At 54.5% G+C, this 17,095-nt stretch overlaps 1 protein-coding gene across 2 annotated transcripts; it reads right to left on the minus strand.

The window, feature by feature from the left end:
* Window positions 1-2,229: 2,229 nt before the first annotated feature.
* Window positions 2,230-12,012, minus strand: DNAJC27 (DnaJ heat shock protein family (Hsp40) member C27). 2 transcript variants are annotated; one of them, XM_082049818.1, is made up of 8 exons: window positions 11,773-12,012; window positions 11,170-11,320; window positions 10,580-10,662; window positions 10,018-10,087; window positions 8,895-9,059; window positions 7,631-7,753; window positions 6,707-6,867; window positions 2,230-4,212 (listed from the first exon to the last, which is right to left on the minus strand). In XM_082049818.1, exons 2-8 carry the CDS (start codon window positions 11,170-11,172, stop codon window positions 4,080-4,082), a joined length of 738 nt encoding a protein of 245 aa, XP_081905944.1. In that variant the 5' UTR covers window positions 11,173-11,320; window positions 11,773-12,012; the 3' UTR covers window positions 2,230-4,079. The 2 variants fall into 2 exon arrangements, with proteins under 2 accessions (XP_081905944.1, XP_081905943.1); XM_082049817.1 differs by lacking the exon at window positions 11,170-11,320.
* Between the last annotated feature and the right edge of the window lie 5,083 nt (window positions 12,013-17,095).

Consider the following 17,095-nt stretch of genomic DNA (forward strand, 5'->3'; position numbering starts at 1 on the left):
CGGGGAGGGGGTGATGGTGGTGTGGCGGGGTGAAGATCCCACCTGTCGCAGCCCGGGGAACGATGCGTTTCGCCTCCCCCGGTCGCCGGCAGCATCCTCCGGTGCCCGGAGCGCCTCCCCCGCTCCCTACGGCCGGGGCCGCCCTGTCCCGCCGCCCCCGCCGCCTCCCCGGGGCCGGGGCTGAAGCAGCGGAGGCTCCGGGGCCATGGCAGCGGCTCCGGGGGTGGCGGGGGATGGAGCGGGCAGGGCTTCCCCGGGGCCGCGCACCCACCGCCGGCTGTGCCGGTACCGGCGCGTCCCGGAGCGTCTCCGCCCCCTGTAACCCTCTCGGTGCCGGCGGCTGGTTTGGCACCACTCCCTGGGTCCCAGTGCTGCTTTCTTGCTCCCCTCTCCATCCTCATCATCACCCCAGTCCCCCCCAACCCCTCCCCATGGCAGCTCCCAGCTCCCCACAGGGACCCACGTACCTTGAACCAACGGCCTCGCTGGGTGCCAGGGACCCCAGCCCCAGGGGGTGAGGGGGGTGCTGGGACATTCACCCCCTGCACCCAAATAACCTGCCAGCCTAACTCACCCCATGGTCCTCCCTGAGGCCACAGCCACCAGCTGAAGGGTTCCCTTCCAGCACATCCCCCTTTGGCTACGCTGCCCAAATCACAGAAACATTTTGGTTGGAAAAAACCCTCAAGATTATCGAGTCCATGTATTACCCCACCCCTGGCACTGACCCACATCCCTGAGAACCCCATCTCCATCTGTCCAACCCTCCAGGGATGGTGACTCCAGCACTGCCCTGGGCAGCCTGTTCCAATGCCCCACAGCCCTTTGGGGAAGAAATTGTTCCCCACATCCAACCTCAACCTCCCCTGGCGCAACTTGAGGCCGTTTCCTCTGCTCCTGGTGCTTGTTCCTGGGGAGCAGAGCCCGACCCCCCCTGGCTCCAAGCTCCTTTCAGCCAGTTGCAGAGAGCGAGAAGGTCTCCCCTTAGACTCCCAGTCTCCAGACTATAATCACCCCCATGCTGACTAATACCCCACTGAAACCTCTTCAGAAAGTTCCCCCCTCCTCTTCCTCATGTTTCAGCCATCACCTGTTCCCCTGGATCTGGAAAACCAGCTGTGGTTCCGAGCGACAACCACGCTGGCTCCGCTACGACAACCATGGAGCTGCTGCATGGCCGGAGTCACCGCACTCCTGTGTTTCCTCAATGAGAGGCCATCACGGTTGCTTTACCGGTGAAGTAATTGCTTCTGTGCAGTAATTAATACCTAAATGGGTCTGAAGGTCGGCAAGGGGACCCAGCACTGGTTCGTGAAGCCTCATCTCAGCAGAGGGTTTGTTCCCCGGGCCCTGTGTGGATGTGCTAAAGGGAGCAGGAGCCTGGAACAGCAGCAAGGAGCACAACGTGGCTCTCAGGCACAGGGCCAGACCAGAAATCCTCACGTCCTCCCCACCTGCCAGCTCTGCCGAGCACCAGGAGGCAGGAGGAGCGCAGGCAGAGCCTCTGGGCACAGCAAGGGAGGATTTGCATTCCCAGAGATCTTCAGAGGTGGCTCCTGGCTGCGTTTCTGGCTGCAGAATGTCCCTTCATTTGGGATTCAGATCCTGGAGGCTTTGTGGCCAGATGAACACTCCAGGAGCAGGACTTGCTCTTTGTGTGATGGAAGAGGATGTAGGACTCACAGCCTGGACGGTGGTGGGTGCTGGAGGGAGCCGATGGAGCCGGAGGAATCATCACCCATCCAGGGCTGTTGGTGAGATGTGTGCGTACGGAGCTTTGATGGGTAGTAAAACCCTGGCCCAGGTTGGCCAGAGAGGTGGTGGCTGAACCATCCCTGGAGACATCCCAGGCCAGGCTGGACGGGGCTCTGAGCAACCTGAGCTGGTGCAGATGTCCCTGCTCATGGCAGGGGGCACTGGCTGGGCTTTGGAGGTCCCTTCAACCCAAACCATCCTGTGAATCGATGATTCTCCCCCTCTGCATCCCCTGCCCAGCACCAGGCCCCACCGCAGCTCGGTGAATCCCACCTCACATCCCTCTGGGACTGTTCCCTTGGCTCCTGATCCAGCTCCCGCTCCTGCAGAGTTGATTCACAACCTCCATCATCACCCTCCAGGGCAGCTCTTCACCACCAGCCTCGGTCAGACCCGGCTCGAGAGAGAAAGGAGTCAAAGGGCAATTAAACATTAACAGCAAGCAGGAGGACGGCTCACAGGGCTTCCTTTGTTCCAAAGAGGGGTTTAATTTATAAAAATAACACAACTTAGAAGGTCACTGGCATCGCTAGACGTGACACACGTGTGCAATTGTCTCCGAACATCCCGTCAGCTCTGTAAACAGACAAAGAAACCCCAAGACCGGTGGCCAGAGTCACCTGAGGAGCAAAACAGGAGGGACCATGCACAGCATGAGGGGCCTGGAGAGCCCCTGAGCAGCAGGAACCGTGGAAGCCTCAAAACCACTCCAGGTACTGAGGTTTCACCCTCAAAGTGAAGTGTACCATCCAGCAACAGGGCTATTTACCCTCCTCAGAGGTAAAAAATAATACAGACAAAGAGGTTTAAACCCAGGATTAAGTGATTTCCTCTACCAGACAAGTGGGGAAGTTTCCAGTGAACTCTGCAATGTTACAAAACATGTGGAACAAGACCCTGTCAAGTGTAAATCGCCACAGTCGTCTTGCTGATCTCCCCGGCCTGGAAGAGGAAAACTGGAGCTATTTTAAACATTAACATCTTGTAGAAACATTTCCCCTTGGTTATTTCTACACCAGAGGAGCAAAAAGTGCCTCCCAGCAGGACAGTTTTCTTCTTCTCAGTAACTCAGCACAAAAAACAAGAGCAAAGTGATGCTGGTTTTAAAGTCCCTTAACGCTTGCTGCCAAAAAGGAAGGGGGTGTCTACTGTTGCTTTATAAAACATAAAAAAGCTGCCTTGAAGTGAAAATAAATTAAAAAAAATATTGCACCGACCATAGGAGAAAACGCTTTTAAACAGGGTACCTGTGCGGTGGGGTAAGGATTTTGTAGCTCAGTGTCCTGCCCTTCCCTGCCAAACTCACAGCGCAGCAAGGAGACAAAACTGGGTGCTGACAAAACCACAGGAGCCCAAGGAACCTCCAGTTTGGTCTCCCCTAAGAGCCTGGCAGACATCACAGCTCTGACCGCCTCAGGAACACGACGGCCAGATCCTGAGCCTCAACAAGCACTTGTTGGGGTGAGCGGCAACACTCCCCCTCTAAATCAAGACTGTTCAAAGGAAACGCCAGTTGTGATGAGGACGGAGCAACCCGCAGCCATCTGCTGATCCCCAACCCATACCGCAACCAGCAACGCAGGGCGATGAGAAGAGAGGGTTGGGGGAGAATGCGTCCCCTCCATCACTCGCCTCACTTGAGAGCATCACGGGGCCAAGCGAGCAGGGAGATCACAGGCACCCACGCAGCTCCGTGGGGTGGGTGACGCTTGGGGAACGAGACTGGCCCAGGGGAGGGGGAGCAGAGCAGAGAGAAGGAAAAGGACACACTTGGAGACAGTTTCTCCCTGCAGGGCCAGAAAGGTTTCCTCAAGCAAACCCCCTTTTCCTTAACGCAGCATCACTGGGTGTCTGCTGGAAGGAGTCAGGTTTGATCAAGGAGCTGAACCGCCATGGCGCTTGGCAGTGCCCGTGCGGTTTTTTGGCACGGGCAGCTCTAGGATCGCCCAGACAGACTGACAACCCCCTCCCCTGCCGGGCATCCTCCTCCCACCACACCAAGGCGCTCAGGTCAGATTTTGCTCTGCCCTCGCTGCACCCACAGGTTAGAACAGCACATCCAAACCCCTCCCCGCTGCTGACTCCCAGGAGAGGACACACAGGTGGGGAGGTGGGGACATCACTGCTTCCTGCACTTAACACCAACCACAACCTGAGGCTTCCGATGCAGGGAAGGCTCTGGAGTCCCCTTTGCAAGCCACCACAGTTGCTGCAGGGAGCATTGGTGTCTGTGTGAAGAGGAGAGTGGTGCCCCATGGCCGTGAGGCTGCCGGGAGCTGGCTGGGAAGAGGGGAAGGTTTCCAGCTCCAAGTGGCTCTTGTTCCCTACTTGATGTTTTTGAGGAGCGCGGTCCGGGCGTTCACCACGGCTTTGAAGGCGTCCTCGCTGCCGGGAGCCACACACTTGTCGGGGTGGAGCAGCACGGCCAGCTTGCGGTAGGCTTTGTTCACTTCGTCCCTAGGAGACACGACACAAGAACAGAAGATGTTCTGTACTTAAAAGGGGCCTATAAGAAAGATGGGGACAGACTTTTGAGCAGAGCCTGTTGCGACAGGACAAGGGGTGATGGTTTTAAACTAAATGAGGGAGATTCAGGCCAGATATGATGCAGAAATTGTTTGTGCTGAGGGTGGTGAGAGCCTGGCCCAGGTTGGCCAGAGAGGTGGTGGCTGAACCATCCCTGGAGACATCCCAGGCCAGGCTGGACGGGGCTCTGAGCAGCCTGAGCTGGTGCAGATGTCCCTGCTCATGGCAGGGCTGGCACTGGATGAGCTTTGAAAGTTCCTTCAACCCAAACCACCCTGTGATTTGATGAAAACCAGCATTACCAGCTTCATTCTCTCCTACAACTGAGTAGTCCATGGGGTGCTGCACATTTTGGCTCCCCAATGACCCACCTCCACACTCAGCATTGAACACCTCCACTCCAAAATCAGTGAAATATCTGTGCTATGGGGAAAGAGCCTGTTTTTCAGCAGAACACAGGCATTTCTGCTAACACGTGTGTCACCAGTGCTAAGGCGAACGTGGTTCCTGAAAGCATTTCAGCAAGATCAGTGCAGGCGACCGGTGCCGCAGGCACGAGAGCTCGTCCACAGAAACCCTGAGCAGTGCCAGCAAGGCAGCCAGGACCAGGGATCCGGGTCCATCGCCCGCGTCTTCGGCACGTTGGCAAGAAGGAACGATGCCAAAGCAGATATAAGGAAGGGGGGAAAACCAGCAAACTCTTGAAAAATTTAGAGACTGGAAAACTAAAAGTGCTGCATCATCTGCTCTGGGTGAGAAGGGATTGCTGAGGTTTCAGCCAAGCTTCCCAGGATTTAAACCTCCTTGAAGGTTTAACTCGCTCTCACCAAAACACTGAGTCTCTGGAAGTGGCGTTGCTCTGACAAGCCCTAAAACATTTTGTGATTCTATGAGCAGTGGGGGAAAATCCCTCTCCTGGGGCAGATCCACCCTCTCCCCACAGGACTGTGCCACCACGGATGTTCCCATCACAGACACGTGCCTGTGACATGTGCCTTGGTTGCTGAGACTCCGGCACCATGAAAGCCAAAAGCCGGAAGACAGCGTGGGGGCACACGCACCCTGACTCAGCTTCACATCAAACCGCCTACACGCTCTGGGCGAGGACCTTGCAAATCACTTCAGCCCCCGAAGCCTCGGGTGTCTGGGCCAGGCAGACATCTCGACTTCGGCTGCAGGCTGTGCGGAGAGGGAGGCGAGTCCGTCTGTCCTGGTGATCACAGCAAAACTGCCCTGCAGAGCTGCTGCGCCCTCCCCGTGGATGGGAATGGGCTGGAGGAGGGGCTGGACTCGACACCTACATTTCAGAGAGCCAGCAAGAGGATGTGCGAGTCCTGAATGGTGTATGGTATCCAAAACTCCACCCTCCAGCCCCTCTGCAAGGAGTACACAAGGGTAGTCATAGAATGACAGAAACATTTTGGTTGGAAAAGGCCCTCAAGATCGAGTCCAACTGTTAACCTCACACTGGCACTGCCCCATGTCCCTGAGAACCTCATGTCCGTCTGTCCAACCCTCCAGGGATGGTGACTCCAGCACTGCCCTGGGCAGCCTGTTCCAATGCCCCACAGCCCTTTGGGGAAGAAATTGTTCCTCACATCCAACCTCAACCTCCCCTGGCACAACTTGAGGCCGTTTCCTCTGCTCCTGGCGCTTGTTCCTGGGGAGCAGAGCCCGACCCCCCTGGCTCCAAGCTCCTTTCAGGCAGTTCAGAGATCAGAAGGTCTCCCCTCAGCTCCTGTTCTCCAGCTGAACCCCCCAGGTCCCTCAGCTGCTCCATCACACTTGTGCTCCAGCCCCTCACCAGCTCCGTTCCCTTCTCTCAACTCACTCCAGCACCTCAAGGCCTTTCTTGTAGTCCTCCTGTTTCAGAAAGAACACAAGGCGCAGCTCTAGGAGTTTCTTTTAGCTGCCCAATTCGTACAGCAGAACTGGGAGATTTGATATCCAACCTCTTATAAGGCAATGACCAATTCCACCTGGTGAGGAAGACAAGAGAAAGCTTGTCTTGTGGGAATACCATTTCCAGGTGGGAGAGCTGTAACATCAAGTCCTTTTTGCTAACAAGGGCAGCAGCCTAAAAAGCTTCTCCAGGCATGGAAAGCAAGGCAAGTAAAGCTGGAGCCGCTCCGGACACTTCTGGTAAGTGAGTGACCAGAGGTGGCTCAGGCTGGAGGCAGGAGGCAGGGCACGGCTGAAGTTCTTACGTTCATCGTTCCCATCTCACCTCCAGCCTGGCTTCTTTGTTAAAAGGGGAAATTTGGTGCTCAGGATCAAGGATTTATTTTGCATTGCCTCAATTCTGTGCCCAGCTGCTATATAAACCAAAGCGAAATTATCAGGTCACTAAAAGAACACAGATGCCACCAGCCTGCCGGGTCAGAAAGATCAGGGACAGCCAGGAAAATGCTGAATTGTCCCTCACCTCGTGGCTCCGGGTTTGACGCCCAGCATGTCCCAGCTGTCCTTGCTGTTGCGGATCCTGCGGATGGCATCTGCCTGCTCCTTGGTGAAACCCACCCCCGTGCTGGAAGGGGGACGTTTCCCACCGTTGTCACACAGGTCAATGATGGCCGAGTAGAAAGTCTGAGGACATACGGAGGAGTTAGTAGGAAAAATCCGCCTCCAAACAGATTTCTGCTGGGTAATGTCAAATTGTACTATGTCATTTTTGGGAAGGAAACCAAATAATCAAAACCAAACCCAAGAAATAGCTGAAGAGTATAAAACACAACAGATTCAAAACTGAAAAAAATGTACACATGAAATAATTCTCTGCCATGAAATATAACTGAGATGGGTTGCTGTCCTGCTCAGTAAAATATGTTCAAAGAACAGTCCCCAAAGGTGGTGACAGTGCATGGGAGACCCCACTGCCCTCGCTGGCTGCGGACGCACCCTCCGAAGCACAGGGGAGCATTTGCACAACTGCTGAATGTTCACTCCCTGCTGCCTGGGCTGTGGTGGGGCTGGGATACCCCAGTTTGGGGGGATCTGGGTCCCTGCAAGGACCACAGGACAAGCTGAGGAGAAGGTCAGGCCCCACATTTACCTCAAACCCACTTTAGCTCAGTGTTAGACCCATCTAGGTGACATGGGCATTTCTGCTTTATGTTCCCAGAGCTGCAAGAGGGATCATCAGCTCTAAGCAATGTAAAGTTCAGGCCAGCTCAGGACAGACCCTGAGTTAAACAGCCACGGGTTTCTCAGGGTGGCATTTCATGGGAAGACACCCCTGGGGCAGAGGGCCCATTGGTTTTGTGGGATCCAAGCAGTTCAGGGAATATTCTGCCATCAAATCCTGGCTCAGCGTGGTGTCTGTGCCCTCAGCACCTTCATTCCACCTCACCTGAAACATCTCGTTGATTCCTTCTCCTGTTTGTGCTGATGTCTCAAAGTACAGAAAGCCCCGGCTCTCTGCCCAGAGCCGCCCCTCGCTTTCATCCACACTGCGGTGCTTTGTGCAGTCGATCTAGAGAAGGAGAAAATACAGAGATCAGACAGGGGCTGCAGCGGCACTGGGAGGAACACAGCCCCAAGGGCGACCAGTAATCTGAACAAGAGGATCGAGTGCACCCTCAGTGAGTTTGCAGGTGACACTAAACTATGTGGGAGTGTTGATCTGCTGGATGGTGGGAAGGCCATACAGAGGGACCTGGACCAGCTGATGGGCTGAGGCCAATTGTATGAGGTTCAACAAGGCCAAGTGCTGGGTCCTGCACCGGCATCAGAACAACCCTATGAACGCCCCAGGCTCAGGGAAGAGTAGCTGGAAAGTGCCTAGCAGAAAAGGACCTGAGGTTATTGGTGACAGTGGCTGAACATGAGCCAGTGTGTGCCCAGGTGGCCAAGAGGCCACCAGCATCCTGGCTGGTACCAGCACTGGTGTGGCCAGCAGGCCCAGGGCAGTGACCGTCCCTGTGCTGGGACCTGGGGAGGACAAACCGCCAATCCTGGGGCAGTTCTGGGCCTCTCATGCCAAGAAAGGCCTTGAGGTGCTGGAGCGAGTGGAGAGAAGGGAACGGAGCTGGTGAGGGGCTGGAGCACAAGTGTGATGGAGCGGCTGAGGGACCTGGGGGGTTCAGCTGGAGAACAGGAGCTGAGGGGAGACCTTCTGATCTCTGAACTGCCTGAAAGGAGCTTGGAGCCAGGGGGGGTCGGGCTCTGCTCCCCAGGAACAAGCACCAGGAGCAGAGGAAACGGCCTCAAGTTGCGCCAGGGGAGGTTGAGGTCGGATGTGGGGAACAATTTCTTCCCCAAAGGGCTGTGGGGCATTGGAACAGGCTGCCCAGGGCAGTGCTGGAGTCACCATCCCTGGAGGGTTGGACAGACGGACATGAGGTTCTCAGGGACATGGGGCAGTGCCAGGGGTGGGTTAACGGTTGGACTCAATGATCTTGAGGGTCTTTTCCAACCAAAATGATTCTAGGAAACGCAGCCTCCAGTGCTCCTCACACACAGATCTGGCTCTTAGAAACTCTTCCCTACAACTTAACAACATTTCCCTTGCTGCAGCTGGAACTCCAGAGCTTGGGCACAGGCTGGGACCACAAGGATCCCCAAAGGCTGGAGATGAGGATGTGACCACAGCCCAGCTCCCCAGCACAGCCCACCTTGTTTGCACAGACAACGAAGACGATGTTCTCCATATTCCCGTGAGGGCCCAGCTCCTGCTTCATCTCTGCCAGCCACGCGTCCAGGGCATCAAAAGATTCCTTTTGTCCCACATCGTAGACCAGGATGACTCCCTGTGTGTCCTTGTAAAACTCGTTCCTCACCTGTGGGTACAAAGACAGGGAGCTGGCACCAGTGACATGCAGGGCGAGAGCACACGGCCTGGAAAATTTCAGAGATCATCATTCACCTGGCACCTATTTGGCTCTGGAGTAAAAATCTCATCTCCACAGAAACAAAAGACCACAGGAAAAGGACAGATGGGGGAAAGCAAATAATAACCTGACCATGCTGACCCCAGGCCCACCACAGGAGTGTGATCAGCCCATGAAAGGTTCATCACAAGCAGAAAGAAGCACAGAGGCACAAGGGTGTCGCCAACTCTTGGGGAGACTGGAAGGTATGGGAGTCGACCGAGAGACCCATTTGTGTGAGAGACCCATTTGTGTGTGTGTGTGTGTGTGTGCGCGCGCGTCCCTGTGCATGAGGCAATGGGGCAGAGCGAGGATTGGGGGCAGCCACCCCACAGACTGTGATGTCTAAGCCTGGCTCTTGGAGGGGTCTGCAGAACGTCTGTCTGTCTGTGCAGGTGTGTGTCAGGGGGTCTGGAACAGCAGCTGGAGTGAGGTTGCAGCCTCTGGGGTTTGTACAGAATCATAGAATAGAATCACAGGATGGTTTGGGTGGGAAGGGACCTTCCCAGCTCCCCCAGTTCCCCCTGCCATGAGCAGGGACATCTTCACCAGCTCAGGCTGCTCAGAGCCCCATCCAGCCTGGCCTGGGATGTCTCCAGGGATGGTTCAGCCACCACCTTTCTGGCCAACCTGGGCCAGGCTCTCACCACCCTCAGCACAAACAATTTCTTCCTGATGTCTGGCTTGAATCTCCTCTCTTCCAGTGCTGCCCTACATTAGGTGTCCGTGGCAGGAAAGAGGGATGTGTGTTGTAGCAGAGGAAACTCCCAAGAAATGTATTTTCAAGTTTCCCACCCCCAGACCCAACTTAGGCAGATCTCAGGAAAGCTGATGGGTGTCAAACACTTCTGAGACGGGTCTGCCATACCTCATAGAAGAACGGGTGCCCCGCCATGTCAAAGATGTTCACCTTGATCTCTCGGTCTCTGACCTGCACTCTGAAAGAGAAGAGGGAAACACTTGTGAAGGCTCCAGCTCAGCCCTCACACAGGCTGTGTTCCCACTAAAGAGCTGGGTGACTGGGGACAGAAAAATCAGTACAAAGTTCTGAGTGCTGCAGTTTAATGGCCAGAAAATCACAGAACAGTTTGGGTGGGAAGGGACCATTAAATCTCCCCCAGTTCCCCCCTGCCATAAGCAGGGACATCTGCACCAGCTCAGGTTGCTCAGAGCCCCGTCCAGCCTGGCCTGGGATGTCTCCAGGGATGGTTCAGCCACCACCTCTCTGGCCAACCTGGGCCAGGCTCTCACTGCCCTCAGCACAAACAATTTCTCCCTCATGTCTGGCCTGAATCTCCCTCCTTTAGTTTAAAACCATCACCCCTTGCCTTATCACTACAAGCCCTGGCAGACCCATTCCTGCCATCTGCAACCACGCAGCTCATCCCACTCTCCCGGCATTTGCGATTCCTTACCACGAAGGTACTTACTTTGTGACACCGTAGTCGATACCAATGGTCGCCAGGTATTTGGGAACAAACCTCTTCTCACAATAGCGCTTTATAATGCAGCTCTGGAAGAAGGGAAAAGGGAGTTTCAGCAGGATGGCACCACACACCGTAATAGTCACATTAACACAAAATTCACCGACAGCCCCCGGTCAGCTGGATGGCTGCAACACATGAACTCTGCCCATAGTCCCTAACCTAACTAATTAACCCACAATCAAAGCACCCATCTCTACCAGGAACATTTTTTTTTCTGCAAAAGAAAGAAAAAGCCAAGATCACAGCCGCTGAGAGTCAATTATTCCTTACCTGTCTGGAGGCCGTAGTGCCACAAATATCCAGTTTATTCCCCTAGAGAGAACACCCAGCTGGAGGAGCTGTTTATTCAGGATCCTGGGGACAGTCAGCTCCCCCAAAACCACAAAGAACATTTCAGCAGCACAAGAAGCACATTCAGGGTCACAGTGAGTCCCTCCAGCCCCAGTTTTGGCCCTGACTGGCAGAGATACTGTTTAAGGAGAGCAGAGGAGCCAGCTGCAGAGATAAATGCCATAGGGATAAATGTCACCTGCCATTTATTTGCTCACTCTCTCTGTCCTGCAAGATTCTTCTGGATTTTCTTACTGCCAAGCGAGGCATTTGTCTGCCCAAGAGAGTCCTCAGCAGTTAAACAGGATTAGATTTATTCAGCAAACAAAAAAGGGAAGGTCTTCATAACAGAACCTGGTTGGGAGAAGAAACAACATCCCATAGAAGAGAATGGTAATTCAGCACAGGAGGAGGAACAGGAGCTGCTGAGGAAACTCCAACTAAAGCCAGACTGGGAGGGGTGATCTGGAGAGACCGACTGCGGCCTTTCTGCAATGAAAAGGGGCCCATAAGAAAGATGGGGACAGTCAGAAAACACCTCTGTCGCCGCCATGACACCCGCCCCCTTCCACGCAGCCAATAAACGCCGGCATTTAGGCACGCGCCCCGCCCCCAAGCTGTCAATCATCCACTCGCCCCAACCGTCCGCCTCGCACCACACGGCACGACCTGCCCTTGATTGGCTCCCGCCAGCCGGCACAGCCACCAATCCGCGACCTCTCTATCAGGGCGGCTGCTTGCATCCGGCTCCCCATTGGATAGCTGGCCTGCCCACCACTGCCCGCCCGCCAATGGCAGCGCCTCACCTTGCCCACCTCCGCGTTGCCCATGGAGATGACTTTAATCCGCAGCGACTTGCGCGTTTCCTTCCGCTTCGGCGGATTCGCCTCCATGGCGGCCCGGGGCGGAGCGGGCCGAGCCGGGGCGGCGCCAGCCGGTCTCGGTTGAGGCGGCGGAAATACGGACGGAGCGACGGAGCGCGACGGGCCCGGGGCCGCCTCACCGCGCTGCCACTCCCGCTCTCGCGAGACTTCACCCCCCCGTACCCGGCAGCAGCCCGAAGTTCTCGCGAGATTTGGTGAGAGCGTTGGCGCTCTCCGCTCTGCCGGGGACCGCTACCGTCCAGCAGGGGGCGGTAGTGAGGTGCGGGAGGGCCCGCGTCTCCTATCCCGCCCCCGGCACGCCCTGGGGGTCGCTATGAGGGGCCGTAGCCAAGGGACACGGGACCGCGGTTCGCGTCCCCTCCCCGCCAAGTGGAGGAGGGGAGTGTGGCACCTCCGCCAGGTCTTCCTCTCCTCCCCCACCCTGTCCCGGCACCTCCAGGGGCTGTAAAGCAGCAGCACGTCTTGTCGCGTTTTGCTGGGTACTCCCTGGGAGGGGCTGCGTGGCCCCGGAGAACGCCAGGGATTAGTTTGGTGCAAAAGTAATCGCGGTTTCTGCAACATTGAAATCTCCTGTTTGATATTGGAATGCATTCCTAAATCAATGTGGTTACGTCATGCCTCATTTTAATGAGCATTTCTCGCTTTATATGTTTTTTTGCTACTGACTTATTACTTGCTGTTTATTTTAGATTTATTTCAGACTGTGGAAATGATGTCAGGCAAAAAGCAAATACGAGTCATTTTCTTACTCGAGTCCAAAATGGGTTGTAAAGCTGCAGAGAACTCTCAGCACCAACAGCGCGTTTGGCCCAGGAGCTGCTGCCGAACAGACAGTGCAGTGGTGGTTCCAGGGGTTTCGCAAAGGAGACAAGAGCCTTGAAGGGGAGCGTGGTGGCCACCATGGGAAGGAGACAACGACCCATTGAGAGCACCCATCGAAGCTGATCCTCTTACAGCGACACGAGAAGCTGCCGGAGACTCAACGTCCACCGTTCTACGGTTGTTCGGCTTTTGAAGCAAATTGCAAAGGTGAAGAAGCTCGATAAGCGGGTGTCTCATGAGCTGACCGAAAATCAAAGGATTCATCATTTTGAAGCATCATCTTCTCTTCTTTTACACAACAGCAAACCATTTCTCAGTTGGATTGTGACATGTGGCAAAAAGTGGGTTTTATACATCAACCACTGACGACCAGCTCAATGGTTGGACCGAGAAGAACCTCCAAGCACTTCCCAAAGCCAAACTTGCACCAACAAAAGGTCACGGTCACTGTTTGGTGCTCTGCTCACTGATCCACTGCAGCTTTCTGAATGCCGGCAAAACCGTCACATCTGAGCATTGTGCTCAGCAAATGGATGGGATGCACCAAACCTGCAATGCCGCAGCGGCATCGGTCACCAGAAAGGGCCCGATTCTTCTCCACGCCGCCGCCCGACCGCGCGTCACACAACCAGTGCTGCAAAAGTCGAACGAATTGGGCTGTGAAGTTTTGCCTCGTCTGCCACGTTCACCTGAGCTCTCACCAACCGAGCGGCACTTCTTCAAGCATCTCCACAACTTTTTGCAGGGAAAACGCTTCCACAACCAGCAGGATGCAGAAAACGCTTTCAAAGTGTTCATTGACTCCCCAAGCACGGACTTTACGCTACAGGAATAAACAAACTTATTTCTCATTGGCAAAAATGTGTTGATTGTAATGGTTCTTATTTGGATTAATGAAGACGTGTTTCAGCCTAGATATAATGATTTAAAATTAACAGTCTGAAACCGCAATTACTTTTGCGCCAACCTAATAAAGCAAAGCGATTGACCAGCGGGTCTGGGGGGGATTCTGCCCCTCTGCTCCGCTCTGGTGAGACCCCCCTGCAGTGCTGGTCCAGCTCTGGGTCCTCAGCACAGGACACACATGGAGCTGCTGGAGAGGGGCCAGAGGAGCCCCAGGAATGACCCGAGGCTGGAACAGCTCTGCTGGGGGACAGGTGAGAGAGTTGGGGTGTTCAGCTGGAGAAGAGAAGCTCCGGGGAGACCTTAGTGCGGCCTTTCAGTGCTTAAAAGGGGCTGAGAAGAAAGATGGGGACAGACTTTTGAGCAGGGGCTGTTGCAACAGGACAAGGGGTGATGGTTTTAAACTAAAGGAGGGAGATTCAGGCCGGACATGATGCAGAAATTGTTTGTGCTGAGGGTGGTGAGAGCCTGGCCCAGGTTGGCCAGAGAGGTGGTGGCTGAACCATCCCTGGAGACATCCCAGGCCAGGCTGGACGGGGCTCTGAGCAACCTGAGCTGGTGCAGATGTCCCTGCTCATGGCAGGGGGACTGGGGGAGATTTAAAGGTCCCTTCAACCCAAACCATCCTGTGATTCAATGATTCTGTGATCTCCTGCCCCAGCATGACCTGCTGCACGCCATGGCAGGGTGTTTGCCCCCATCATGGGAACCCGCTCTCCTCTTGCTTCACCTGGGTCCCTGCAGGAATGAATTAGGCCAGGATGGGAATGTCCCAGTTGGTGGGATGCAGCTGACAGCCCTCTGGGTAGATGAGATGGAAAATACTGGTTTCATCTCGGTTAGGAGATGTGGGGCTTGGCGTTGAGTCAGTTCTTAGTGGGAAAAACGGGACCTCCTTAAGGATGGTCCACTCACAAAACAAGTTCTTGAGGGGAGGATGTTGCTGAGGCAGGTGGCCTTAGGTGACACCAGAGCTGGCACTGTCCCCATGGCACCCCAGGACACAGCCCATGGGGTCTGAGCAGAGGGACCCATCCCTGTATGGGGCAGGGTCAACCACAGGGACCCTGGTTGTCAATAATGTCCTTGTTTGCTCCTTGTAGGCCAACAAGAACCTGTCAAGAAGAGGAACTTTTCCATCATGCTGCGGCGACGAGGTATGAGGAGGGGACACATGGGTTTTGAGGTCTCCTTCCCGGGGGCGGGTCACAACCACCTCTGGGCGAGGAGAACTCCAGGCAGGACCCACAGGGTTTGAGCATCTCTGGGGACTTGATAGAGATGGATGTGGGATGGGGTGTCCTTGTCTGAGATGTTCTGAGCTGGGGGACCCTGTGACCCCCCCACCGTGTCCTTGTCTGAGATGTTCTGAGCTGAGGGACCCTGTGACCCCCGCACCGTGTCCTGCTGTGACCGTGTGTCTGGCTGGTGAGGGGCCCGGTTTGGAAGGGGGGCTGGCAAAAGTGGGTGCTGGGGGTGTGGTGGGGGTCACTGGTGTGTCCCCAAATTGGGGACACTGGTGGTTGTGTCCCCAACAATATCTCTTGTGGCTTCCTGTGGACTGGCAACGAGAAGCTGCATTTCGACAGGTCTGTTATGGGCTGTTTGGGATCTTCTGCCTCATTATCTGGTCTCATAAATCTTCGCCTAAAGATTCCTGCCATTACCCGTCCCTCCGGGTGCTTTATGACGCCAGCTCTGTTCTTCATCTTCATGTCACTTTATCTTTAGCTCTGTTCTTCTTTGTTATCTTGGGTTTGTTCTTCGTCTTCTCGCTATCTGGCCTCTTGATGAAACCAGGCACATGCCTGTGTGCCAATTTATGCTGATTCCTTTAACCCTTCCTCCGCTGGTCCTGTGCAAACATTCCTGGTCTTATGGGCGTTATTGTTTCTTACAAATCTGGCAGCTGAATTCAGCCCTTCCTGCTTGAGATGCTGCTGGGGACACCTTGGTCCAGGGCACCGTCCCCCTTCTCGAGCCACGAGGGATCTCACCTGCTCAGCAACAGCGTAAAACTGGGCTTATAATTCCCACTGACAAGTGCTGTCCTGCCCCGATCCCAGCGGCGCGGACGAGAAGAGGTTGCGGGGATTTTTTTGGGGGGGATTTCATCCTGGGCCAAATGTCTCCTTTAGTTTATTTGGAAAAGAGGAGAAAGAAAGAAGGTAGTTGTTTGTTTGTTTGTTTGTTTTCCCCTCTTTGTTTTGGTAGCAGATATAAAGCCTTATGGGGGGTTTTCTCTGGGTTGGGAGGTACAAAACCCCTCTGTGCCTGGAGAGGAGGATGCAGGAAACAGCATCATGCCAGAGTTTGGGCAATGTAAAGGCTCACAACAGCCCTGCCGACTTATTGGTTCGGGATACAGCAGCAGACACCAGCCCAGCAGCTTTAGGGATAAACAATTTATCTCTAAATAACAGTACAGTAATAAGTACAGATCAGTAGTGCAATTATCCGGGTTATAATGACAGCAAATCCAGTAATTCACTAATACAAGCCTAGAGTTAATATCTAGGCGTGCAAAGGCCGTGAATAGCAGGCAAGCAGGGAGCAGGATGTGGCTTCTTCTCCAGTCAAGTGACTTGGAGCAGCTGACCAGGCTTGGGGAATCCCAGATTCCATGATGGGACCGTCCCTTTTGGTCATTGTGTCGTGGAAGCATCATTTGGGCTCATTAACCCACCATCGCATCCCGCCTCGATGGTGGTGCACCTGGAAACCATCACAACAGAAAGTACTAAGACATAAAGAGGTGACTAAACCAAGTAAGAAATGGCTCAAAATAACGGTAACGTGACATAAGACATTGAATATTTCCATAGAGGGAGGGAGATCATCCTAAAGGGGATTCCGACCAGCTACACTTGACTATTTGTTGAGCAAATTCCAAGGTTTGTGTGATGGACACAATGGACAGATATTAAGGTTTGTTGTGCCTGCTCCCTCCTTGGCTTCAGCAGTCGGTGTAAGGTTGTGAGCTGCAAAAACTGTCCCATGGGACTGGGGACAAGGAGCAACATGGTGGCAGGGGTATAGTTAGTTGACAGTACTTGACAAGCAATAATTGGGGCAGTATAGTTAAAGTCACATCCAGGCAGGGTAGCAAAGCTACAGATACACAGATAAACTAAAGCAGATAAAGTATATGTGGCATCAATATCTACAAAAGAATATGAAGATGTGAGGGCTCACAGCCGTTCCTGCCGCACACGGGTGTTGTCCCAGTGTGTTTATCGGGAGTGTTTGCACGAGAGGCTTCCCAGGGTGACAAAGACACATACTGGGGGCTCTAAAGGGATTTTCTTCACATGCAAACCCCAGTCCTGGATCAGGGACGCAAGATTTGGTGTCGCCTGGTCACCAGCACAAGTGAGATGGAGCGGCTGAGGGACCTGGGGGGTTCAGCTGGAGAACAGGAGCTGAGGGGAGACCTTCTGATCTCTGAACTGCCTGAAAGGAGCTTGGAGCCAGGGGGGTCGGGCTCTGCTCCCCAGGAACAAGCGCCAGGAGCAGAGGA

This window comes from Streptopelia decaocto (assembly GCF_964273445.1).
Source record: "Streptopelia decaocto genome assembly, chromosome: 3".
Taxonomy (NCBI): domain Eukaryota; kingdom Metazoa; phylum Chordata; class Aves; order Columbiformes; family Columbidae; genus Streptopelia; species Streptopelia decaocto.